Here is a 27,492-nt window from a genome sequence, read left to right as displayed (position 1 = left end):
ATAATTTTTTTTATTCTGCCCGTCATGTGCAGCAAACAGTGAACTTGATACCCCCACATTCTAATGACACACACTACATGCTTTTGTTTTTATTTTCATTTCAGAGGACGCTCTGACCCAACACTCAGCCCTACAGGAAGCCCCTGCTTCCCTGTGGCTCACACACAGACATGATGTAGGTTTAATGAGAGGATGTGAACCAGTGGTCATCACACCTAAATCTGACCACAGACGATTTAAACAACATCACCCTCTGAAAGAAGCCATAGATGGCTTTACTGCAGACACCACTAAGCTACTGAAACATTGGATGCTACGGGCCACAAAGAGAGTCTGTCTAAATTACAGTTTATTCAGACAAAGGTTATTTTCTGGGTCATTGTAATTACAGCTGATGGCAAATCCATCTCACCCAACAGAGTTAAAGCAATTTGAAACCTGCCTAAACCGTGCACGTATAAACAGCTTATCTTTTCTAGGTTTTTGTTCTTATTGTAGGAACTTCATTCCTAACTTTACTGTCTTTGAGGCAGTAAAGGGTTCTGCATCAGGGTTCTGATGCAGACTTCTTGTCTCACGTGGACGTCTGAGACTGAACAACGGTCACTGATCTCAAGCTTGCTCTTCAGTCGACTCCTACTTTGAATCTCCCTGATCTGACCCTATGCGACCTTTCACTCAAACAGTGGATGAGAAATCAGGTTGTACGACTTCTGTTCTTTTGTCCTCATGCTGTGACTTTGATTCTTTAGGAACAGAAAACATCCCATTTTTCTACAGCCTGATGGCTTAGATGCAAAACCATCTTGCTCCGTCTCAAAGTCTGGCGCTTTGCTAAGACACTACTCTGCTCAGGCTGCAGAGTTGACCGTGTTGACTGAACCTAGTAAACTAGCAGAAGGAAAGTCTGTTACCATCTACACAGACTCCAAAGATGCTTGTGACACTTTGGTGCTCTGTGGAAGCATAGGAAGCTTTTTAAGTCTGATTGCAAACCTATCTCACATCATGATTAGGTGCTGCTTTGCTGGACGCTGTCCTGCCGCCTACAGCTAGTGCTGTTTGTAACTGTCCCACTCACACCCTTAGTGATGACTTTGTTTCTGCCGACATGCAGCTGCAGACGCTGCTGCGAAGGTCGCTGCCCAACAACCCCTCCCTCTCCTGATCCTCGTTTCCTCTCCTGATCCTTGTTCCCTCTCTCCAACTCTCTCTATCCTTTCCTTCCTCTCTCCCTGTGCTTTAAACATTTTCTACCTCACAGGAACGCAGACTCTGGCAGACGAATGGTTCCACCTGTAGCCATGGAGTCTGGTTTGGGCCTGATGGCAGCCGTGCCGCCCAAACACTTTTTCCCCACAATTCAGATTTTCCAACAGGTGAAAACAGGTGACAGGACCACTGCACCATCCAACCAGGGCACTGGGCGATCGTTAAGGAGTTCAGGAGCAAGCACTGGGACTCCAAACGGTGGCGAGGCCCCTTCCAGGTCCTTCTGACGACCCACACGACTGTAACGATTGCAGAGAGAGCGATTTGGATCCACTCCATCCAGGAAGGTCCCGGATCCAACAGACGACCCTCCATCTACATCTCACGGAGAAAACCACCACTAAAGAAAAGAATTGAGAAGGGCGACCCTCGCTGTGCTCACACACGCACTGAGGTGAGGCAGCTTACAGCTTAGAATAGTCATGTTCTGATGCCAAGCTATTGTAAGACAGCTTAATACTCCCTTAAAGCACAGTTGCAAGTGCCGTGGTTTAAACTAGTCTTCTTATGGCCTCAAAAGCTCCAAAACGATGTTTTAGTGTTTATGCATTGGTTTTTTTACCTATCGGCCTATAATGGTCATTTTCTGATGCCAAGCTACTGTAAGACAGCTCAATACACCCTAAAAACACAGTTGGAAATGCTGTGGTTTAAACGTTTGTTCTCATGACCTGAAAAGCTCCAAAACGATCTTTTAGTGTTTTTGCATTTGCATTACAGCTCATAATGGTCATGCCGTGGTTTAAACTAGTGTTCTTATGGCCTAAAAAGCTCCAAAACTACGTTTTAGTGTTTCTGCATTGGTTTCTTACATTACAGCTTATAATGTTCATGTTCTGATGCCAAGCTACTGTAAGACAGCTTAATACTCCCTTAAAGCACAGTTGCAAGTGTTGTGGCTTAAACTAGTCTTCTTATAGCCTGAATCGTTCTAAAATGATGTTTTAGTGTTTATACATTTGTTTCTAACATTACAGCTTATAATAGTCATGTTTTGATGCCAAGCTACTGTAAGACAGCTCAATACTCCCTTGAAGCACAGTTGCAAGTGCCGTGGTTTAAACTAGTCTTCTTATGGCCTGAAAAGGTCTAAAACAATGTTTTAGTGTTTCTGCATTGGTTTCTAACATTACAGCTTATAATAGTCATGTTCTGATGCCAAGCTACTGTAAGGCAGCTCAATACACCCTAAAAGCACAGTTGCGAATGCTTTGCTTTAAACTTTTGTTCTTATGGCCTCAAAAGGTTCAATACAATGTTTTAGTGTTTCTGCATGGGTTTCGAACAGTACAGCTTATAATGGTCATTCCGTGGTTTAACCTAGTCTTCTTATGGCCTGAAAAGCTCCAAAACGATGTTTTAGTGTTTCTGAATTGGTGTCTTACATTACGGCTAATAATGGTCATGTTCTGATGCCAAGCTACTGTAAGACAGCTCAATACACCCTAAAAGCACAGTTGCAAGTGCAGTAGTTTAAACTTTTGTTCTTATATTCTGAAAAGGTTGAAAACAATGTTTTAGTGTTTCTGCATTGGTTTCTAACATTACAGCTTATAATAGTCATGTTCTGATGCCAAGCTACTGTAAGACAGCTTAATACACTCTTAATGCACAGTTGCAAGTGCTGTGGTTTAAACTAGTCTTCTTATGGCCTCAAAAGCTCTAAAACGATGCTTTAGTGTTTCTGCATTGGTTTCTTACATTACAGCTGATAATGGTCATGTTCTGATGCCAAGCTACTGTAAGACAGGTCAATACACCCTAAAAGCACAGTTGGAAATGCTGTGGTTTAAACGTTAGTTCTCATGGCCTGAAAAGCTCAAACTATGTTTTAGTGTTTCTGCATTGGTTTCTTACATTACAGGTTATAATGTTCATGTTCTGATGCCAAGCTACTGTAAGACAGCTCAATACTCCCTTAAAGCACAGTTGCAAGTGTCGTGGCTTAAACTAGTCTTATTATAGCCTGAATCGCTTCAAAACCATGTTTTAGTGTTTCTGCATTTGCTTCTAACATTACAGCTTATAATAGTCATGTTCTGATGCCAAGCTACTGTAAGGCAGCTCAATATACCCTTAAAGCACAGTTGCATGTGCCGTGGTTTAAACTAGTGTTCTTATGGCCTGAAAAGGTCCAAAACGGTGTTTCAGTGTTTCTGCACTGGTTTCTAACATTACAGCTTATAATAGTCAAGTTCTGATGCCAAGCTACTGTAAGACAGCTCAATACACCCTAAAAGCACAGTGTCAAGTGCCGTGGTTTAAACTAGTGTTCCTCTGGCCTTAAAAAGGTCCAAAAACTGTGTTATAGTGTTTCTGCATTGGCTTCTAACTTTACAGCTCATAATGGTCATGCCATGGTTTAAACTAGTGTTCTTATGGCCTCAAAAGCGCCAAAACTATGTTCTAGCGTTTCTGCATTGGTTTCTTACACTACAGCTTATAATGGTCATGTTCTGATACCAAGCTACTGTAAGACAGCTCAATACACCCTAAAAGCACAATTGCAAATGCCGTGGTTTAAACATTTGTTCTTATGGCCTGAAAAGCTCCAAAACAATATTTTAGCATTTCTGCATTGGTTTCTAACATCACAGCTTATAATGGTTGTGCTGTGGTTTAAACTAGTGTTCTTATGGCCTAAAAAAGCTCGAAAAAAAGGTTTTAGTGTTTCTGCATTGGTTTCTTACATTGCGGCTTATAATGGTCATGTTCTGATGCCAAGCTACTGTAAGACAGCTCAATACACCCTAAAATCACAGTTGCAGGTGCCGTGGTTTAAACTTTTGTTCTAATGGCCTGAAAAGCTCCAAAACGATGTTTTAGTGTTTGTGCATTGGTTTCTAACATTACAGCTTACAATGGTCGTGCCTTGGTTAAAACTAGTGTTCTTATGGCCTAAAAAGCTCCAAAACGATGTTTTAGTGTTTCTGCATTGCTTTCTAACATTACAACTTTTAATGGTCATGTTCTGATGGCGAGCTACTGTAAGACAGCTCAATACACCCTAAAAGCACAGTTGCAGGTGCTGTGGTAAAACCTATTGCTCTTAAGGCCTGAAATGCTCCAAAACAATGTTTTAGTGTTTCTGCATTGGTTTCTAAATTTACAGCTTATATTGGTTGTGTCCTGTGGTTTACCTAGTCTTCTTATGGCCTGAAACACTCCAAAACGATGTTTTAGTGTTAATGATATCTAACATTGCAGCCTATAATAGTCATCTTCTGATGCTAGGCTATTGTAAGACAGCTAAATACACCCTAAAAGCACAGTTGAAAGTGCCGTGGTTTAAACTAGTGTTCTTATGGGCTGAAAAGCTCCAAAAAAATGTTTTAGTGTTTCTGCATTGGTATCTAACATTACAACTACTAATGGTCTTGCCATGGTTTAAACTAGTGTTAATATGGCCTGAAAAGCTCCAAATGTATGTTTTAGTGTTTCTGCATTGGTTTCTAACATTACAGCTTATAATACTCATGTTCTAATGCCAAGCTACTGTAAGACAGCTCAATACTGTTACAACGCTGTGCAGAACTGGTACCCAATTGCAGAAAAGCAGGCAGACTAATGAATATATCCACAGTCTTTAATAAAACAAGGGCGCGTAACAAAAAACGGCTTGCAATGGCAAGGTACTTAACAAATTGTGCTTAACAAAAAGAGCGTGCCAAGGCATGGAAAAAAACAAGCAGTTGGAACTACACTAGTACCGGTTCCTCTTAAACTAGTAGTCTAAGAACAACAAAAAAGAACAAAAGGCACATGAAGCATGGCAGCAGGTTCAAAAAGGCAACTTACAAACGTACAGGACAACATACTTGCTCCTCATAGACGCAAATGCAGCGATAAGGCTTCCGCCCATGGAGTAACACACCAGCGACTGGAGCGCGCCTACGTCGTGGCTTAAATGCCAGACCCCTGATTACCCACATAAGGAACACCTGCTACACATTAGCACCTCCCAGCAATGGGTGGTGACACCAGGTGTCACAGAGCCCCCCCCTCTACGTCGCCTCCAGGCGACCTAGGAAGGATCCTCCGGATGAGCGCGGTGAAAGTCCCGGATGAGCGACTTGTCCAGGATCAGCCGGGACGCCACCCAGCTGCGATCCTCCGGTCCGTACCCCTCCCAGTCCACTAGGTAAGATAGACCCCTGCCCCGACGTTGGGAGCGCAGGATGCGACGGACCGTGTAGGCCGGGGCGCCGTCGATGATGCGGGGAGGAGGTGGACCGTCAGATGAATCTTCATCGGCCCCCAGCGCCGGCTTCAGCTGAGAGACGTGGAACACGGGGTGAACCTTCATGGAGACAGGTAAGGTGAGCCGCACCGCTACAGGGTTAATTATTCGGTTGACCTCGAAAGGACCAACAAAACGGGGTAACATCTTCCTGTTAACGTCTTTTAGCTTCAAATTGGCTGTGGACAACCAAACCTTATCTCCCACCTTATACCTCGGAGCTACAGACCTCTTACGGTTGGCATACCGCGATGCGCGCTCCTGCCCCCGCAGCAGGGAAGCGCGCACGCGTCGCCAAGTACTGCGACATCTGGCAACCAACCCCCGTATAGACGAGACGGAAGCTTTCTCTCGTTGCTCCTGGAACAGCGGCGGTTGGTACCGATAGGCGGCCTCGAGCATCCCAGAGCGAAAGAGGGCAGGGAGTTATGGGCATACTCCACCCAGGGCAGCTGCTGAGCCCAAGTGGAAGGATCCGCCGACACCATACAGCGTAGCATGGACTCGACCTCCTGATTCATGCGCTCCGTTTGACCATTTGTCTGTGGGTGGAACCCTGAAGAGAGAGACACAGAGCACCCGAAAGCAGCACAAAACTCTGCCCATACTGCCGACACAAACTGAGGACCCCGATCAGAGAGAACGTCCTCGGGGAACCCGTGCAGTCTAAATACATGGTCCACTAATAGCAAAGCTGTCTCCTTTGCAGTAGGCAACTTAGCGAGGGGAATCACATGAATCATTTTAGAAAAACGGTCAACAATAGTCATAATGGTTGTCATGCCCTTAGACACCGGTAGTCCTGTTATAAAGTCCAGGGCTATGTGCGACCATGGCCGCGAAGGCACGGGTAGAGAGCGCAGCAGGCCGGCCGGTGGCCTGTGAGGGGTCTTGCTCCGTGCACTAATCCTGCAGGCCTTGACATACCTCTCGACGTCCCCCCGCATAGAAGGCCACCAGTACCGTTGCGTGATGAACGCCAGAGTCCGAGAAATGCCAGGGTGACACGCCAGACGAGAGTCGTGTCCCCACTGTAGCACCTGCCGACGGAGACACACTGGCACAAAAAGACACCGTTCCGGCACGCCAGTAGGTACCGGATGGGAGTGGCGATACGTCCGTACACGCTCTTCTAGATCCCACCGCACAGCTCCGACCACCATCCGAGGTAAAATGGTGTCATCAGCGGGAACCAGACCGGGTTCCGCTGGGTCGTCAAACTGCCAGGAAAGCGCGTCCGGCTTGCCGTTTTGGGCTCCAGGTCTGTAGGACAAAGTAAAGTTAAAACGGGCAAAAAACAAGGCCCAGCGGGACTGTCGAGCATTCAGTCTGCGAGCGGTCCTAACAAACTCCAAATTCCGGTGGTCCGTCCAAACTACAAAAGGCTGATGCGCCCCTTCCAACCAGTGACGCCATTCTTCAAGGGCCCACTTCACTGCTAACAGATCTCGGTTGCCCACATCATAATTTCTCTCTGCTGGCGAGAACCGCCGGAAAAAAAAAGGCGCAAGGGTGAATCTTCCCATCGCTGGCCTGCCGCTGAGACAAAACCGCACCCGCTCCCGCACTAGATGCGTCTACCTCCACGATAAACTGCCTTTGGGGGATCAGGCAGACACAGGATGGGGGCAGTGGTGAACAGTACTCTCAGTCTAGTGAAGGCTGACCGCGCCTCCTCCGTCCACTGGTACCGGGTCTTGGTGGATGTGAGTGCGTGTAGTGGCGCCGCCACCTTGCTGAAACCCCGAATGAACCTCCTGTAAAAATTTGCGAACCCCAAGAACCGTTGGAGCTGCTTGCGGTCCTCAGGTTCGGGCCATTCGGCCACCGCTGCCACCTTGGCTGGGTCCATAGCGAGGCGTCCTGGCTGCAACAGGAACCCTAGGAATGAGGTCTTAACGGTGTGAAACTCGCATTTCTCAACCTTGACAAACAGTCTGTTTTCCAGAAGTCGTTGTAGCACAGCACGGACGTGGCTAACATGCTCCCAAGTGGTATGCATTCCTGAGGTCCAGCCTGGTGAAGATGGTCGCCCCCTGCAACAGCTCAAAAGCAGAGGACATTAGTGGCAAAGGGTATTTATTGCGAATGGTAACGCTGTTGAGCCCTCTGTAATCAATACACGGCCTAAGGCCTCCGTCTTTCTTGGCCACAAAAAAAAACCCAGCCCCCGCAGGGGACGAGGACGGTCGAATGATACCCGCCTGGAGGGATTCTGCGATGTATCTCTCCATCACTTCCCTCTCCGGCTGGGATAAGGAGAAGATCCGCCCATTAGGTGGGGCTGCCCCGGAGATGAGGTCGATGGCGCAATCATAAGGGCGGTGTGGAGGTAATGCAGTAGCCTTTGCCTTACTGAAGACTTCGCGAAGGTCATGGTATGTGGTTGGCACCTTGCCCAGCTCTGCGTCGTCCACCTGCCTCTCCGTCTCGCCGACCAATTCACCTCCTGCGCTCCGCAGACAGTTCTGTAGGCAGTACGGACTCCACTCCAGAACCTTCATCTCCGCCCAGCTTAGCCGTGGGTCGTGCAAGCGAAGCCATGGCAAACCCAATAACACCGGCACATCAGGACAGTCATAAACATTAAACACAAGTGACTCCCTATGATTACCTGACACTAGCAGGTCCACAGTTCCTGTGCGCTGGGTAATTTGATGGAGCACCTGATTGTCCAGTGCCTGAACAGTAACAGGGTCCTCAAGCCTATGAAGGTCCAATCCTAACCCCTGTGCAAACCCTATGTCCATAAAGTTCCCCTGCGACCCAGAATCAATGAAAGCCAATACCGGCCGCACAGCTCCAGGCACCACTACCGTTGCTTCAAGGACAGGCTGGTTCAGAGAGAGATAGTGGCCCTTCTGCTCGGCTGCGTCCCTCCTCCCGCCGCCGAGCCCTTAGGTTTAACGGACAGTTCCTTACGCGATGGTCCTTCCGGTCGCAATAGATACAGAGCCCCCCACGCCAACGTCGTTGTCTCTCCTCCTGGCTGATACGTTGCTGCCCCAGTTCCATGGGTTCAACAAAACTCTGGGTTGGGGCAAGCTCCGGGACTGGCCCCGTCCGCTGAAACCCTGACGCTGCTGCTAGAGTACGAGGTCCCTCCGGAGTCCCGCTGTGCGCAACGCGCTGTGGTGACCCTGAAACCTGGCCTTCCCTGGGTCCAAAACCCCACCGCGGGAAAGAGGGTCTATGAGACGAGCATTCCGATGCCCGTACTCTAAGTCTCTGGCCAAGTCCTGAAGCCAGCTCCATTAACTCGCGGAGTCTAGAGGGGAGCTTCTGGCCAACCAGTGCGTCCTTGATGTGCTCAGAGAGTCCTTCATAAAACTTATCGCACTGGACACCCTCCGCATAGTTCAATCTGGCAGCCAGAGTACGAAACTCCAGGATGTAATCGGAAACCGCCCTGGAGCCTTGGGACAAGCGGAACCATCTAGCTGCTACTATCCGGCGTAAAGCAGCCGGGTTAAACATTAACACAAGCTCCTCCGAAAACTTCTCAAATGTGGAGCAACAGTCAGCCTGACTCTTGAACTCTGCCATGCCCCACACAAAAGCATCCCCTCCCATACACGACAAACAAAAAGAAACTTTATACCTTTCTGTTAAGAACCTAGTTGGCTCAGTTTCAAATATGAGACTGATGTGGTTTAAGAAGCCGTCAAGGCGATCAGCTTCACCAAAAAACCTCTCCGGAGCCGCTAACCTCACGGACGGATGGGTGGACGCTAAACGGTGAGCTTCTTGAGCTAACGTGTTAACAGCAAGCAGAGACCTTGACGTTTCATCAAGCTGCTGCATGGCTCGCCCAAGGGTAGCTCCTTGTGTACGAACAGCCGAAACTAAATTACCCTGCTCTGCTGGGTCCATAGTGGCTGGTGTGTTCTGTTACAACGCTGTGCAGAACTGGTACCCAATTGCAGAAAAGCAGGCAGACTAATGAATATATCCACAGTCTTTAATAAAACAAGGGCGCGTAACAAAAAACGGCTTGCAATGGCAAGGTACTTAACAAATTGTGCTTAACAAAAAGAGCGTGCCAAGGCACGGAAAAAACCAAGCAGTTGGAACTACACTAGTACCGGTTCCTCTTAAACTAGTAGTCTAAGAACAACAAAAAAGAACAAAAGGCACATGAAGCATGGCAGCAGGTTCGAAAAGGCAACTTACAAACGTACAGGACAACATACTTGCTCCTCATAGACGCAAATGCAGCGATAAGGCTTCCGCTCATGGAGTAACACACCAGCGACTGGAGCACACCTCCGTCGTGGCTTAAATGCCAGACCCCTGATTACCCACATAAGGAACACCTGCTACACATTAGCACCTCCCAGCAATGGGTGGTGACACCAGGTGTCACAAATACACCCTAAAAGCACAGTTGCGAGTGCCGTGGTTTAAACTAGTGTTCTTATGGCCTGAAAAGCTCCAAAAAGATGTTTTAGTGTTTGTGCAGTGGTTTTTAACATTAAAACTTATAATGGTCATGTTCTGATGCTAAGCTACTGTAAGAGAGCTTAATACACCCTAAAAGCACAGTTGCAGGTGCTGTGGTTTAAACCAGTGTTCTTATGGCCTAAAAAAGCTCGAAAAAAAGGTTTTAGTGTTTCTGCATTGGTTTCTTACATTGCGGCCTATAATGGTCATGTTCTGATGCCAAGCTACTGTAAAACAGCTCAATACACACTAAAAACAGTTGTAAATACAGGAAACACAAGACAGGAAACAAGGACACAAAACCAAAAGGGTGAAACCAGGCTGCCCCTGGTGGCGTGGAAGCCGAGTCACAACAGTGTTTCAGTGTTTCTGCATTGGTTTCTAACATTACAGCCTATAATGGTTGGGCCGTGGTTCAAACGAGTGTTGTTATGGCCGGAAAAGCTCCAAAACAATGTTTTAGTGTTTCTGCATTGGTTTCTAACATTACAGTTAATAATGACCATGATCTGATGCCAAGCTACTGTAAAACAGCTCAATACACACTAAAAGCACAGTTGTAAATGCCGTGTTTAAACTAGTGTTCTTATGGCCTGAAAAGCTCCAAAACGACGTTTAAGTGTTTCTGCATTGGTATCTAACATTACAACTACTAATTGTCTTGCCATGGTTTAAACTAGTGTTGAAATGCCCTAAGAAGCTCCAAAATGATGTTTTAGTGTTTCTGCATTGGTTTCTAACATTACAGCTTATAATGGTCGTGCTGTGGTTTAAATCAGTAGTCTTATGTCCTGAAAAGCTCCAGAACAATGTTTTCTGCATTGATTTCTATCTTTACAGCTTATAATGGTCATATTCCGATACCAAACTACTGTAAAACAGCAAATACACACTTTTTTTAGTGTTCGTATGGCCTGAAAAGCTCCAAACCGATGTTTTAGTGTGTCTGCATTGGGTTTTAAAATTACAACTTATAATAGTCATGTCCTGATGCCAACCTGCTGTAAAACAGCTCAATACACCCTAAAAGCACAGTTGCATGATCCGTGGTTTAAACTAGTGTTCTTATGGCCTGAAAAGCTCCAAAACGATGTTTTAGTGTTTCTGCAGTGGTGTCTAACATTACAGCTTATAATGGTCATGTTCTGATGCCAACCTGCTGTAAAACAGCTCAATACACCCGTAAAGCACAGTTGCAATTGCCGTGGTTTAGACTAGTGTTCTTATGTCTTGAAAAGCTCCAAAACAATGTTTTAGTGTTTCTGCATTGGTTTCCATCAGAACAGCTTATAATGGTCATGTTCTGTTGCCAGGATACTGTCAAACAGCTCAATACACCCTAAAAGCACAGTTGCATTTGCCGTGGTTTAGACTAGTGTTTTTATGGTCTTAAAAGCTCGAACGATGTTTTAGTGTTTCTGCATTGGTTTCTAACATTACAGCTTATAATGGTTGTACCGTGGTTTCAACCAATATTCTTATGACTTGAAAAGGTCCAAAACGATGTTTTAGTGTTTCTGCATTGGTTTCTAAAATTACAGCTGATAATAGTCATGTTCTTATGCCAAGCTACTGTAAGACAGCTGAATACACCCTAAAACCACAGTTGCAATTGCCGTGGTTTAAACTAGTGTTCATTTAGCCTGAAACGCTCCAAAATGATGTTTTGGTGTTTCTGCATTGGTTTCTAACATTACAGCTCATAATGGTCATGCCGTAGTTTAAACTAGTTTTCTTATGGCCTGAAAACGATGTTTTAGTGTTTCTGCATTGGTGTCTAACATTACATCTTATAATGGTCATGTTCTGTTGCCAGGATACTGTCAAACAGCTGAATACACCCTAAAAGAACAGTTGCAATTGCCGTGGTTTAAACAAGTGTTCTTATGGCCTGATAAGCTCCAAAACGATTTTTTTGGGTTTTTACATTGGATTCCATCAGAACAGCTTATAATGGTCATGTTCTGATACCAGTCTACTGTAAAACAGCTCAGTACACCCTAAAGGCACAGTTGCAATTGCTTTGGTTTCAACTAGTGTTCCTATGGCCTGAAAAGCTCCAAAAAACAATGTTTTAGTGTTTCTGCATTGGTTTCTAACATTACAGCTTATAATGGTCATGTTCTGATGCCAGGATACTGTCAAACAGCTCAATACACCCTAATACCACAGTGTCAAGTGCCCTGGTTTAAACTAGTGTTCTTATGGCCCGAAAAGCTCCAAAACCATGTTTTAGTGTTTGTGCATAGGTTTCCAACAGTATAGCGTATACAATACAATTGCAGTGGTTTAAACAAGTGTTCTAATGGCCTGAAAAGCTCCAAAACAATGTTTTAGTGTTTTTGCATTGGTTGCCAACAGTACAGATTATAACGGTCATGTTCTGATTCCAGACTTATGTAAAACAACTCAATACGCTCTTAAAACACATTCGCAAATGCTGTGGTTTAAACAAGTTAAACCCGGTGTGGTGCCAGGGGATGAGGTCGGGCCGATGGGGTAGGCCCCACTTGTGTAGAGGAGGCCCCGCTCTGCTCGTGTAGGGGTGGTGGACTGAGTGTTTGCCCCTGGTTCTCATGGGGCGGACAGCGTTGACCCACGGTGGCCCACTCTGACCTTGTGTGCTGTCTTTGTGGCTGCTGCAGCTTTGCCTGGGGGGCTCTGTGTGGGTGGCTTGGGTCGCAACACCTGCCCTCCTGGAACTGAAGGTGCGTGGGTTCACTGGCTGCTAGGATATTCTTTCCTCTGCTTGTTGGATGGGCGTAGTGGCCGAGCTCCACACATCACCCTGGCTTCCACAATTGGCATTCTTCATGCACCAACGTCTGCCTCACTCTTTGGGTGAACAATGTTATGCTACAGCTTTACTAACCTTGTAGTGGGACACTCAACACCTGAGCTGCTAAACACGCTTTCCAAACCCAACTGTAAGTATTACTGATACTTATCACTACCAATATCAATAATGTGTGAATATGGAAATTATGGTGTTGTATGTCATGACTATTATTAAGTAGTATGGGATATGTATAACAATGCATATGTGTATGTATACGATATGTTTGTATGAGTATGTGCACGTACCTTAACAATATTATTGGTATTAGTATTAACCTCCAAGGTAAACCACAGTACAACAGCTGTTTAGTTATGAATGTGTTAGCCTAAGGTACATCTCTGCTTATTAATTTTGCACCGATTGTTTACTTAACAGATTTGCTTGGTTTCAGCAGCTGGTTGCTACTAATGTGCTAATGTGTTGCTACTACTCCATCAGCAGGTGAGAAATACTTCAGCTCCGGGACAAACCTCCGTGGGAGCCTGGGTTAGCATCGGGCGGCGTGATCAGCTGCAGGTCTAAGACTCATTAATGCAGCAAGTAGTTTGTGCTACATATGTTTACTCTGCAAGATTAAACGTATGTATTGATCGTAGCTTTCTGGTCTAATTTATTTTTAGCACTTTAACATTCGTTTAATATATGCAGTGCATTTTAAATTCAAAAAATACTATTATTATTATTTATTATCTTTATTGTAAACACAGTATTAATTGCACAATTTGGACTGGCGATGATCTGCACTTCTTCCATAATAATCATGGATCATCAAGGAAGAAACTGCAGTTAATAGATGTTATTCAAGCACAGTTTGATAAAGATGCAGTGTGTTTTTCAACTGAACTGTCAGCCAAGGTAAGTGCATTATCAAATGAATGCGCCTGTCAGCGGGGAAGACATCAACTCTATTCAGTCGCTCTCCAGTCCCTGCTGCTGTCTCCTCCCCAGTTCACACACCTAAAGTGTCCGAACCAATGAAAGCGTTTCCAGATTGACTGCAGATTGACTGGTGATGCCGCACAGGTTGCTCTCAGTTACAGCAGCTGTTTTAAGCAGGGAAAAGCAAGTTAGCTGTCCTTCTTGATGCCTTGACAATGTTTTATCGTCTGTAAACGATCTGAACAGTATTTTATAGTTTTACAAAGCGTAATATAATGCTTACGTGTGATCGTTGCTCGTTTTTCATAAAAAAGAGAATGAGGACGGAATAGGTATGCTGTTAATTGCTACGATCTTCTGTCAATAAAATATAAAATGTTAAACCTCTGAGCCCTGACTTTTATGTCTTCTTTGGATTAAAAAACAAATGTTGAATGTTCTCAAATAATACAATATTGCCGCCCCCGCGGCTCCCAGTGTTTTTTCATTGAAAACGTGAGTGTTACCGGTGGCCGACCCCTGGTCTACATGTAGATCATCCCTATTCACTTTTTTAAATTGTAGTAGTATAACCTTAGTTAGTATTCCTTTTTTTATTTTATGTTTGGTAAACGTGGCATTCCAGCTACTGTGATTTTATTTGTAATTACCATTAGTCAGCAACCAAGGCGCTGACGATGCGCATTCGGAAGCAAAGCACAATGGGGATAGACACTTTTAACGGCTGCCACTGTACGTCACTGTCGTCACCCTAGATGAGGTTGGCGGTGAGGACGCACCGCTGCTGTTGCTGCATCATCATCTTCATCTTCATCATCATCTTCATTATATTCTTCATCATCAACATCTTGTCCTTTATCTCTTTCTTGTCTTTCTGTATCTGCTTCTGCTTCTTCTGCTTCTCCTTCGCTGTGTAAAATCCATGTAAAATCCAAAGGATATCCAAAGGATTTTACATGTTGGATGAAGCAGGGACAGATCCCGCCTTCCCAAGATTGGAGGATTTTTCCAAGTTGGAGCAATCCCTAGGTTGGAGGATCCTCCTCATGCGTATGTGAGTGTGTGTGTGGGGGGGGGGTACAGATCTGAGGTCTCTGGTGAGACGATGAGGATAGTCTTCTGTTACATGGGCAACCTCGACCCGGGATACCTGTTGGATTATTACGGACAAGTAAACTCACAGCGCTGGGGTTTGTTCGACCCTGTGTGGTTATGCCCTTGCATGCAGAAAAAAACTGGGCTCGTCTCGGATCCCAGGGAGAACTCAAGTCGAACTGTATGGCTGCTGGAGTCATGTCAGAACCCAGGAGGACGCAGGACGGAAGGCTACGGCTGCTGGGGTCTTGTCGGACCCCAGGGAAGCCACTAGTTGACACTGTCCAGGCGCTGGAGTCATGTCAGACCCCGGGGAAGACTGTGACCAAGATGAAGGGAGGGTTGAACCGAACCGCTGTGGGTCCTGCAGCACAGAGGTGCCTTGTGGCCAAAAGTTTCATAATTCTTTCTTGTGGGGTCAGTCTGTTCCATCTCGAAGGCTGTGTGAGCGTTAACAAATGAATTCAACATTGCAGCATTCAGCAATATATGCAAATTTATAGCACATTCGGCATTGTGGGTAATGCACCATAACAGAAACTAGTGCAATGATTGGTGAATGATTTTTGCAGTAGACTCTTCACATTCAGAATTGCACCTTAAAATAATTTGTAAATGTCAGCTTTTTGTTAAATAACATAATATAATAAATAGTATTTTAAGTATAAGTTATTAAGCGTTTACATAAATTATTTTTTTAACCAGAGAAAGCGCTTTGTCCTGATACAGTGATTGACGCATGATTTTGTTTCAAAATTTTCACATTTGCCTTAGGTTTACACCTTCAAGTCTTCGTACCCACCAGAAGGTAAGTTACACAGGCTTTTAATGTTCACAGCAGAATCCAACAGCTACAGTTCTGGTGCAGACTTACAGTGCATGGCAAAGTCAAAAGGAGCAGGCAGAATCATCGGTCAAGGCAAGCAGGGTCAACAACAAGATAAGCTCGGCTACGGTACAAGAGGACCGTTTCAAGACGGAGGTTTTGTTCAAACTCTGAGTTGGTTAACCCCAAAATGAGGAAAGGTTTTCGGTTTCAGAAAGCGAGGTAACTTAAACCCGTAAAGCGGGGTAAGTTTAAACCCATTTCAAGAAGCGAGGTAATAGAAACTCAGAGTCAGTTACTATGGCAACTTACTCTGTGAACCTAACCTGGTCGGGAGCAGGTTCTATTTGGGAAACCCAGAGTTTCCTTCGGTCACCACCCCTTTTTAAAGTGAACACTATTTAAATACCTCGTTTAATCTTTCAGTACATTCATAGATTCCACCTGTTTCGTCGCGCAGAGACCAAAATGGCATGTCAGTTTCTAGACAATCCTGTAGATGAGGAGGACACAGGATTTTGACGTCACAAGTTAATTTTCTGTCATATCGCCATGCATATTTTTTGAGCGGTACAGTTTTTCTCTAGACTCCATAACGTATATTAACAATCTTATCCACCCATACTGTACATCAGACACATCACCCATCGTGGTCGTGCTCGTACATCCGAGCAGATTCTTTGTGTTGCGTTACGTTTCTTTGCAAACGGTAGTTTTCTTTATAAAATTGCAGATGCTGAACACATTAGTAAAGCCACTGTATGTATAAAAGTTCGACCTCAAGCGCTTTCCTTGCCACAAACTCCTCAGAGCCATCAAAGAGGAGTTTCACAGGATTGCAGGTATGTGGTATTTGTTTCCGTAAGGCTAATCTGAAAAATGATGATCAGTTAAAAACATCTTGCTGTGACCTGAAATAAACTAATAAATGTGCAGGTACACTCATTACTCTTTGTAATGTTCAAAGACTACATCACCATACTGTAACTGACGTATCATAGTTTACACCACCAAGATCATATGTGATGCTGCACATATTATCACAAACATGGAAGCCAAGTGGCCTCTGTTCATGACTCATGAATATATCGTGAGTCAACTCTAAGTAACAGGCTGAACTGTGGTAAGTACATGTATGTCCTATACACTTATTTCAATGCATGCACTACACACTCACAGGAGCACTTCTATGCAGCACTAAAGTAATATGAACTTTCTTCTAAGAGAGATTGAAGGCTTTCTGCTGGGAGATAGGGGTCACGCCAGCCCACTCTACTGACCCCTCACCCAGAACCTGAAGCAGGCCCCCAGCAGCGCTTTAATGTGGCACACTGGAGAACAAGAGCCAGGGTGGAAATGACATAGGCCTGTTGATCCAGAGTCAGATTTGGGCAGAGCTAAGCGTACTGTTTGAGGCATTTGAGTCTGCGTCACTGACCTAGGATCATAGGGGGTGGAGTCTACTTAAATATTCAGTTCTACACCTGGTGATCATTTAACATTTACATTTAACATTTCACATTTAAATTTAACATTTACATTTAACATTTACATTTATATTTAACATTTACATTTAGACTTTGGCACATTTAACTAAATGTTGTGTCATTTATTTAAATGTGAGAAAACTAGTTATAGGTGCTCCTTTTACATTCGGCACCCCATACAGATACTCTCCCTCATAGCTTGGCATTATTATAAGGATTAACTGCAGTTAGCTACTTTAGTTTATCTTAGCTCTCGCTCCCTACCGTGACAAGATTAGCAAGGCCGTTACAATATAAAGTGTGTTTGTAAATTAATACTTTCGAACATTATATCAACATGTTGATTTTGTGGTACTGTATACTCTGCCATAATCATAAAATATAATAATAATAATAATAATAATAATAATAATAATAATAATAATAATAATAATAATAATAATAATGTCACGTTTCAGTCACCAGGTAAACATTTTAGAAAACTTATTGCTATTTTGGTCATTTAAAAGTCTCACTAATTGTCAAAATAAGTTTTACAAAAAGTTTCACTTTTCTACCAGCCTAGCATAAATGGCAGCTTGGGCTGCACGGTTTAGTTCATTGTTCTCATTTATTGTTCACAGCTCAGTTGTTGTGAGCACCAAGCACTACAGTTCTTTTGTGATTTGTTCATACATCCTTACAGATTGTTCATTCATTTCTCGTGTGACTGCTACCAAGTGACAGTCAAACAACAATGGCAGGGAAGATGCAGGACATGGGAGGACGCTGCCTGCTTTAAATGAACGAAATGAACAAATGACTCGAAATGATTCGTTCCTTTTACTGATCGAGAGTTAAAGATCCGAGTCAGTTAAAAGAATTGAATTCCCCATCGCTGCAGTCGCATTACTTGGCGACACCTCTCGCGCGCATTGATTTTAAACGTACTCTAGACGCTACTCTACGACACTTCCGCTTCTAAAGATCGACGGTGCGCCGACCGTTACCGCTCGAGTTGGACATCTCTACATTAGACAAATGTAAATAAAGTATGCAAGTTTAAGACGTTTTTAAGACGTTTTTAGTGATTTGGTGGTGGGGGCACGGGGATAAGGTTTTAATGCATTGTCACGGCATATACAAACCACCACTGGGTTAGCTAGCAGGAGTTGAACCGGAATGGAATACGATAGATGGCGGTAACGCGCCTAAGGATGCCAAGCTGCCGTAAAATAACACAAAAGAAGAAGCCGACTCACATCCGCAAGTGCTAGTCGTAGCAAGTTTGGTGACGTTGGTTTATTTTGATATTTTCACATTGAGAACATCCCTCTCTCCACCAGTATGTCGTGTAGGAACCCGGGAACACAGTTCTGTAAGCAAAAACTTTTTCCTCCGTTACACTGTAACATTAGTAATAACAGTATCCCTTCCGTTAGGAACACGTGTAGGTCTTGTGACACGTATTTATATTTCGAACATGTCGGTGGCTTAACATTTGATTATTTACTCTTCCACGTTGGATTGTGACTCTTAAATACCATTGAAGATGCTATAACTAACATATCAGTACTACTATAAAATACGTCAACAATGCAGATTGTGTAACTTTTTCTTTTGTGGTCAATAGACCAGGAGCACATATCCAAAGTCCGTGTAAATGCAGAAGCTGTCCTGGAGAGAGCTAAGCAGATCCAAGGACAGATGAACCTCAAAAAGCACTGGCAGGTACAGCTTTTCATCTCGACTACATTAAGTGTGTTCACATAACGAGTAAGCCTACAAGCCTATTACTACATACAATTCAGTACCTCCAAGTTGCAAGAGAAAGTTTGCAGATTTTTTTAATGCAATAGAGTTTTCTATGGAGTTTGTTTTAAAAAGAAAACGAATTTCTCAAAAGAAAAAAAAGATTCGTCTTATTTGCATTTTATTGCCTTGTTTTATACACACACACACACACACATACATATATATATATATATATATATATATATATACACACAGGGTGACACAAAAACAGTAACCTTTGGCAAACAAATAAAAATACAATACATGCAGCTGATGACAATGCAGCTGCCCCCCTTCTGTAGTGCTGCCAACTGTACATGGCTGCCACTGCGCACCGTAAAAGTTCCTGTCACCCTATATGTAGTCCGATTATTCATGCTTTGAATAATTACCTTTATTCAGCCAGGCTTATCAGGCTTCTCTCAAAAGATAAAATAATTAAGGGGTAAATAACATCACATCAATTTGAAAAAAAAGATTACTCATCTTTTATTTAGGAGATGATATATGTATATAACTTTTTTATGTATTGTTTAAAGGTTTACCAAAAAGTATTTACATTGAAGTTGAATGCTATTTCTGTATTTTTGTCCTGCCCTGCAGACCGCCTGGCTACTAAAGGCTATAACATGTATTGACCTCACAACACTGGCTGGAGATGATACAACATCTAATGTACGTCGACTGTGTTTAAAAGCCATCCAACCTGTCCGATACGATCTACTCAAGAAGATAGACATGCATGACAAAGGTGTGTTTCTCTCCTTTTCTACTATTATGATTGAATGCGGGTGGCGTCCACTTTTAAAATACTGTTTACATTTTATAACTTGTTAGGTTTTAATTTATTAAATTAATTTATTTATTTAAATTATATGTGTTGGGTGAAAGTGACTAAGAATGTGTGTAGAATGAAGATAAGATAAAGAAAACATTATTGATTTCATAGTGGTGAATTTCAACATTAAAGCAGCCTCAAAGACTAAAAACACACAACGTGCGATTTGTGTGCGTAAGCCAAAACCCTCAATAGATCCACAATTTTTACAAACACTATACACAATGTGTCTAAAAAGAATGAAAAAGAGCAGATCAGACTACGACATAAAAGAAAATTAAACCTCTATATACAGAGTTTGAGCAGGTTAGGCTGTTGAGTTGTACAGTCTAACAGTGGTGGGTAAAAAGCAGGGGTGCCTAAACTAGCTAAATCATGGAGTGTCAGGGTGGCACATTTGTGATAAAAGTGAAGAGCGTAGACACAGCAGAATTGCAAGGGTGGGAATAAAAAAAAAAATAGGGTACTTAAAAAGGACAAATGTTTGAGGTGCACTGCGCAGAATCATTGGATTTCTTTCTTAATTAATACAAACATGAAAAATACATACATCGGTAACCTTGCAACACTACAAAGTTATGTCATGCAGCAATGTGTTTACAACGTTTTCTTGTGTACTATACTTTTACCTGTATTATACTACTATTTTATGTTAGAAAGCAAAGCAATTATTTTTTTGTTTGTTTGTTCACTATAATTTTTGTCAGGGATAACTACAGCAGCGGTTTGCGTGTATCCTTCTCGAGTAGCTGATGCTGTTGTTTTACTGAAAAGTGCCACTAACAGCCTACCCGTTGCTTCGGGTAAGTCACTAAAAAAATAAACAAAAAAGCAATGAAATTACTTGTATATTAATTTTACTGATAGTAGTTTTGTCTCTTTCCCAGTGGCCACAGGATTCCCAGCAGGACAAACACCAATGGAGGCACGCCTTCAGGAAGTTCGTATGGCAGTGGCTGATGGTGCTACAGAGATTGATGTCGTCATTAACAGAACACTTGCCCTAACTGGAAAGTGGGAAGGTTTGTTGTAACTATCACCAAGGGACACAGAAAAACAGATTACAAAAGCTGGAAATGGCCCTGGATTTTGTTAAACCATTAATAATTAATGGAACCCTTAATCAAAGTATGATTTCCCCACGAAGTTCTGCATATTTGTTTCAGTAGTTACAGCTTACCTACTGAAATAAATAATAGACTAAGTATAGGATAACACTTTATAAACTAAATGTAGTAGCCTAAAATCTCGGAACTGAATGTACAACAAAGAATAGAATCTAAAATACATAAATTGCATTAAAATTAGTTTCATCAAACATTGATATAATATGTAGATGAGGTTTGAGAGTAAGTAAGTAAGCTTACTAGGTGTCAGCAGTGCCTAGTTTACTTACCATCCTTACAAGTTTGAAACTGTCGACTTCATCATTTAGGCATATTATGTTTTGGTCTGCAATCAGTACATATTTCAAGTCTTGGAATCAGGTCATGATTAGTAAACTAGCTTTTGTCACATGTTAATTATTAGAAAGTACATAACAGTTGGAAGAAAAGCCAATAACAAGCAACAGAATCAACACACGAAAAGAGGAGCTGCTAGACAACAGGCGTACTTTTTAAACTCAAACCTTAATAATACTATAATAAATCTAAATCAAAGCTTTATTGCCAGGTCCTGTAGAACGCACTTTACAGAATGAGAAATTTGACTTGGTGTTGGCAGGTGGTGCATCTCAGCATAAAACAAATACATAAAAAATATAATAAAAATAGTACAAATAGTAAATGGTCTGAACTTATATAGCGCATTTATACCCTTCTGGGATCCAAAGTGCCTTACACTACTTCTCATTCACACGCTGATGCCAGCAGCTGCCATGCACCAGCGCTTGCTCGAATCACCAGGAGCAACTTGGGGTTCAGTGCCCAAGGACACTTTGACATATCTACAACAGCGAGGGTTCGAACTGCCAAACTTGCGGTTAGAGGACGACCTCCCTACCAAATGCGGTTCAGTGGGCTGACTGCAGTAGCTGTTTTTGTGGCGTACCAGAGCCTGGCCGAATCCTGGCTCGGGTCCTGGAGATGTGCAGCTCCTCGAGAGACGGGAGGTGGCCGCCGTTCACCTTCTCAGCTGAGTGAATGACGTGCTGCAGCTGTGGCTGCAGCGAACCAGACTGTGGTTGGAGGATGGGTTCAATGATGCCAGTGAAGAAGTTCACCAACACCTTTGCAGGGAGGTGGAACTTCTTTAGCTGCCTCAGGAAGTACATCCTCTGCTGAGCTTTTTTGGTGATGGAGCTGATGTTTTGCTTCCACTTGAGCTCCTGAATGATGAGGGTGCCCAGGAAGTAGAAGAACTCTACAGAGGTTACTAGGGTGTCACAGAGGATGACGGGGAAGGAGGCTGGGTCTTTCATGAAGTCCACTGTCATCTCCACTGTCTTTATAGCTTTGAGCTCCAGTTTGTTAGCGCTGCACCATGATAGATTGCTATAGCTTTTTTCAATTTTATGGCAGCAGTAAAATTAAGCTATTGGCTTTTCATATAAAAAGCACTGATACCTGAGAAAAAATAAAATGAATTTAATATTGTTAATTGATCCTGCACTTGTGTAGCTGTTTTCTACCTAGTGGTACTCAAAGTGCTAAAAAAGAAGATAGAAGAATAAAAAACTCATTTCAGCTTTTTGTCATCAGGGGTCACCACAGTGAATGATTCGCATGGTTGATTTGGCAAGTTTTTACATCGGATGCCCTTCCTCAGCAACCCCTCACCAAGGAGATGAACCTGCAACCTGGGCTTCAGGAGCATGACTCGCTAACCCTAATACTGTTAAACTATATCTAATAAGTACTCCCTGTCTCCATCTACAGCTATGTATGATGAACTTCGTCAGTTTCGGGAGGCTTGTGGTGAGGCCCACATGAAGACTATTCTTGCTGTTGGAGAGCTGGGAACCTTCACGAATGTCTACAAGGCCAGCATGGTTGCCATGATGGCTGGTCAGTTTAATCCCATCCTGCTCTGACATGTTTACTATTATAGTTATTTCATATTCTGTCTTAATGGTAAATTTGTGCAATAGAGATTTAGCATGTTTTTTTTTTGAGCAAGCTTCATAGACATTTTGGTACAGTACACAATAAGTTACTTTTAGGAGTGTGTACTTTTTTGTGACAAGCTCAGCTGTAATATGACTTAAACCCTAATTATATTTTTATCCGAACTCTAAAACAAACCTTTAGTATTTTAACATTATGATTCTAAAAAGAAAATAAGTCTAGTAATAAGTAAGTAAATATAGAAAAACAACACAATACTTGTAACAACAACAATTGTAAGATGATGACACACAAAAATTATTTTTAATTGTTCTGACAGCATCTAGAGATACCCACAACTGGAAGGGTTCAATCTCCCATATGCTACACTGGTAGCAGTTATGTAGACTGAAACTGTGGTGTGGATTTGTGCACTGTAGCATGTCTGCTATTATAACCTGTATTTCAATGGCCTCTTTCATAATGGGTCATGATTTAATTAATGGCTATTAAATATTTTTCAGTTTTCCAAAACTTACCTAATTTGGCATGCTGTTTAACATTCAGAGGTCAATAGGTCATTTTATAATAACAATAACTCCTGCAGTATCCCCCACCAAGAGTTTCTTCACACCAAAAAGCAAAGCACACTATTTTGTGGTATTTTGTGGTCACTCTGTAATGTCATCTGTATCCAGAAATCAGCCAATAGAAATGTTGTCTCCAACCTGGCATCCTCTTTTCTGAGTAATGCAACAAATCTGTTCTCAGATTGAGATGACCCAACTTAAAAGGACAATAGACGGTATAGTTTCAGAGTGGCAACTTTCAGGCAGGAGTTTGTTTCACTTTCTTGCTCGGTAGAGGTGATGTTGCAGACAATCTGATATGTTCGTGTACCTAAATCAAAATGTAGCCAGATTGCATGTCTCTCTCTCAGATGCTACCACATCAAAACACCTATGTTCCTTCATCTCTGTACAGACATCTTCACAAATCTCAACAATGTACATGTAATTATAATTACTACCTAGCTCTATATAAATATAGTTAGTTAGTTATAGTTAGTTGCCACTATGTAGGAGTGGTTGCTTGTTATTGTCTGTTTTAGTACAGGAAAAAATACCTAGTGAGGGTGCAGGTACAGCACCATATAAATGTACTAAAATGAACAAAAACTCAATTTAGCTTAGCACAGTCTATTTATCTTTTATATGTTTTTTGATAATACAATAATAGGTGTTGCATTCTAAAGGTGGTTGCTGACTTTTAAAGTGACTTTTCTGTTTTCTGTACTGACCTCTCCCTCTCAATAACCCATCAAGCAATAAGGCAATTACAGGACCAAAAAAAGATCTTTTGAAGCATGGCATTAAAAAGCATTGCTTTTGTTACCACCTTTCTCCATAGTCCTCCCTTGTTCCTTTAAATTCTACATGAGATTTCTGAAATGATAAATGATCTGAATGATAGTTTTCCTATCAATCTAGGTTGCAACCCATTTTACGTTGCTCCCCTACTTGTATAGCGCTTACACCACCAACATTTTATAATCATTACCCTTATATTGTAATTAAGAGTCATTGATAATGAATTCTAAGGATTAGGTTAGTTTGAGTAAAAGGTGAGAGAGGATAAAAAGACCTCACTGGAAAAGCTACAATACATAGAACACGTCTTTAAATGAGTAAAAAATATTCATCTTTCACTCTTTAGTATTGAACATACTTACTATAGAACATGGAGGCAAGTGAGTGATTTATTTTTTTCTATGCTATAATGCTATAATTTGTGTGTAATCTAACTATCTTTCTCTTTTTATCATGACAGCTGATAAAATAAACTGAAGAAAGAAATGTAAACAGGAAGAAATGTACAGATTTTATTGATGAATGCCCTCTGATAGCCAGTGTGTTTATGTGTTTGTCAGATGTTTGTCAGAAGATGGAGAGCCAATATATTGTGCTGATCCTGCATAGTTTGTTTTGCTGCTCTGAATTTTGAAAATGAAGTGACACAAGTCATTACTGTTTGGGGTAATAATGGTCAACTTTTCAACATTACAGGTTCAGACTTTATCAAAACATCCACAGGAAAGGAGGCTGTTAATGCTACTTACGCTGTTGCCATAGTGATGGCAAGAGCTATCCGTAACTACTACATGTGTACAGGACACAAGGTATTGTTCTTATCTTCTGTTTTTATGAATATTCAGTTAAGATGGTGAGACGTGCAAGAGAGTTTGACCAAGTGTTCAGGCAGTGTAGTGTAGTAGTAGTAGTACTACAGCTGCAACTGCAACACTACACTAAACTTGCAAACTTGTTTTCATTAAAATGTGTGTATACTTAATAGATGTGTTGCTTTTTTCTTCAGGTGGGCTTTAAGCCAGCAGGGGGAATTCGAACAGCTCAGGAGTCTCTGATATGGCTTAGTCTGATTAAAGAGGAACTTGGCAATGACTGGCTCAGTCCTCACCTCTTCCGCCTTGGAGCAAGCAGCCTATTGAGTGACATTGAGAGGCAGGTAAGGTGGTGAGGCAAGCAGATGCAAACTCATTATAAATACAATATATTTTACACACCTTGCTAAAACTAATGTTTTTTTTCCTTTTTTACATTTGCTTTGTGTACAGGTCTACCATAATGTCACTGGACAGTATGCAGCCTATAATGAGCTTCCAATGGCCTAAAGTTACTTTTGTGGACTTTAAACAGTGGTCATTCTAACTGTATTTTCTTGCATGCATGCAATAAAGACTGGGACCAATGGGTGCAACAAATAAAAAGGATTATTTTGCAGAATTTAGGTCCCAAATAAATAATAAACTATTAAACAATTGACCTGAAATGTTTTACTGAACAGCTTAACGTTAAATGAGATACTACCACTACTTTTTTGATTCACAAAAATCAGGAAGGAAATAATTAACTATAAATTAACTTATGAACTTATAATACTGACTGACACTTTGGCATAAAAAAACGCAGTCATTTTAAATGTAAGATCAATACTGCATAGTAATTTTACATTGTAATAAAAAAAACACAGCAGTAGCTCTATTTTTAATAAAGTGAAAGATTGACCAAAGAATACATTTTTTACAAACATTTTGCTGCCAAAGTGGCCAACCTTAGCAGCTAATTTAAAGTAGGTGAGATTAGTATTTTACCAGGCATTAAAACTGTATTTTTACCAAGTAAGAATACCTATGGGCAAGCATCCAAACTGGACTGGATTTACATCCTTATCGGCTAATTTAAAGTAGGTGAGATTAGTACTTTACCAGGCATTAAAACAGTATTTTTACTAAGTAAGAATACCTATGGGCAAGCATCCAAGCTGGACTGCATTTACACTGATGCCCTGTTTAAGAGACTGAGGTTCCGGACTGAGGTGTGTGAGTTGTAACTATTACTAAGTTACATGTCCTTTTCTAATTCTGCACAAAATGTTTTGCACATTTTCTGCAATTAAGGTCAATACTCGGGAAGATGTGCATAATTTTATATGTAAGTATAGTAAAGAACTTAGACCAGGAGCCTTGATCGCCCACCTGATGAAGACCATGGAGAGGCTTGTCCGCAGCCACCTTCGCTGTTGTGGAGACAGTGATGGACCCACGGCAGTTTGCCTACAGACCAAACATCGGGGTGGATAATGCTGTCATCTACCAACTGCACTGGGAGCTGTCTCACCTGGAAGCTGCAGGAACTACTGTGAGGGTCATGTTTAATTTCTCCAGTGCCTTCAACACCATATAGCTGGCACTTCTGTATATCCCATATATAGCCCATCATGACTGTAGATCAGTCATGATGGGCTTTGTGGACTGGTGTAAGTACCTGGGTATTCACATAAACCACAAACTGGACTGGATTTACAACACTAATGCCCTGTTTAAGAGAGGTTCTTTAGACTATGGTATACTGTATATGTGTGAGTTGTAGCTGTATTACATTTTATTCTATGTCCTTTTTTTTTATTCTGCACAAAATTATTACTGTTTGTGAATCTTGGTATTTTAGTTTATGAATGACCTGCTCCTCTGAGGGTCAGCTGTTCCTGGTCCTGCAGTGAGGCGCGCATCTGTGGGTCAGCTGGAAGCTGTCTTAGTTTGTTAGGCTTTGTCCTGGTTTAGCAGCTGGTTTTCTTTGGCCTGTTATCTTGTTCCTGTCTTTGTCACTTGGCTTTGTGCTATCTGTAGATGGTCCTTTTTATTGTGTCGTCAATCTTTCCTGGTTTTATTTTGTCCTAATCTGTGTCTGAGTGTGGTATTCTATTTGAGCAGGAAAATTATAAAATTATAGTTAGAAAAACTGGAAAGCCACCGAGCCACCAAATATGCTTGTGCCATCATCTTCTACAAGACACATGAGTCATATAGAAACAGACTTCTGGAGGAGTAGCAAGTGGATCGTGGAATAGATCCCTTTTCTGTGATAAAATCTCACCATTTAATGAATCCTCATTCTCAAAGCAGTTGGAGATGACATAAAAAACCCAGTGTTGTCAGAACCAAACACAGGTATGAGTAGATCGATATGGGCAGGGCATTGGTTTCCTCTGATGTGTCGGTGTTCACATCAATCAAAACAACCAAAATTTTCGTATACTTAGCCTATGATATTGCATATCTGTTTGGCCCCAAAACTATTGTATACTGTGAATATACTGTAGAGTATATACTGTAATTAAGAGTATATCTTTCAACACTGCATGGGTGCAAAGATTACTGTATATTGTTAGCTTA

The 27,492-nt window shown here is 42.2% G+C and overlaps 1 protein-coding gene across 2 annotated transcripts; it reads left to right on the top strand.

The window, feature by feature from the left end:
- Positions 1-17,979: 17,979 nt before the first annotated feature.
- dera (deoxyribose-phosphate aldolase (putative)) lies at positions 17,980-25,582 on the top strand. 2 transcript variants are annotated; one of them, XM_029162402.3, is made up of 9 exons: positions 17,980-18,103; positions 18,694-18,791; positions 19,458-19,605; positions 20,400-20,495; positions 20,580-20,714; positions 22,572-22,700; positions 24,806-24,918; positions 25,116-25,265; positions 25,375-25,582. In XM_029162402.3, the coding sequence occupies exons 2-9, from the start codon at positions 18,768-18,770 to the stop codon at positions 25,429-25,431; spliced, it is 852 nt and encodes a 283-aa protein (XP_029018235.1). In that variant the 5' UTR covers positions 17,980-18,103; positions 18,694-18,767; the 3' UTR covers positions 25,432-25,582. The 2 variants fall into 2 exon arrangements, with proteins under 2 accessions (XP_029018235.1, XP_029018234.1); XM_029162401.3 differs by lacking the exon at positions 17,980-18,103 and adding an exon at positions 18,136-18,438.
- Positions 25,583-27,492: the final 1,910 nt, after the last annotated feature.

Source organism: Betta splendens, chromosome 9, assembly GCF_900634795.4.
Source record: "Betta splendens chromosome 9, fBetSpl5.4, whole genome shotgun sequence".
NCBI lineage: Eukaryota > Metazoa > Chordata > Actinopteri > Anabantiformes > Osphronemidae > Betta > Betta splendens.
This window is presented reverse-complemented; position numbering and strand designations above follow the sequence as displayed.

Coding starts and splice junctions, on each gene's coding strand:
- dera (XM_029162401.3), top strand. CDS start 18,408: ATGTCGTGTAGGAACCCGGGAACACAGTTCT. Junction 22,701..24,805: donor CATGGTTGCCATGATGGCTG/GTCAGTTTAATC, acceptor TCAACATTACAG/GTTCAGACTTTATCAAAACA. Junction 25,266..25,374: donor TGAGTGACATTGAGAGGCAG/GTAAGGTGGTGA, acceptor CTTTGTGTACAG/GTCTACCATAATGTCACTGG.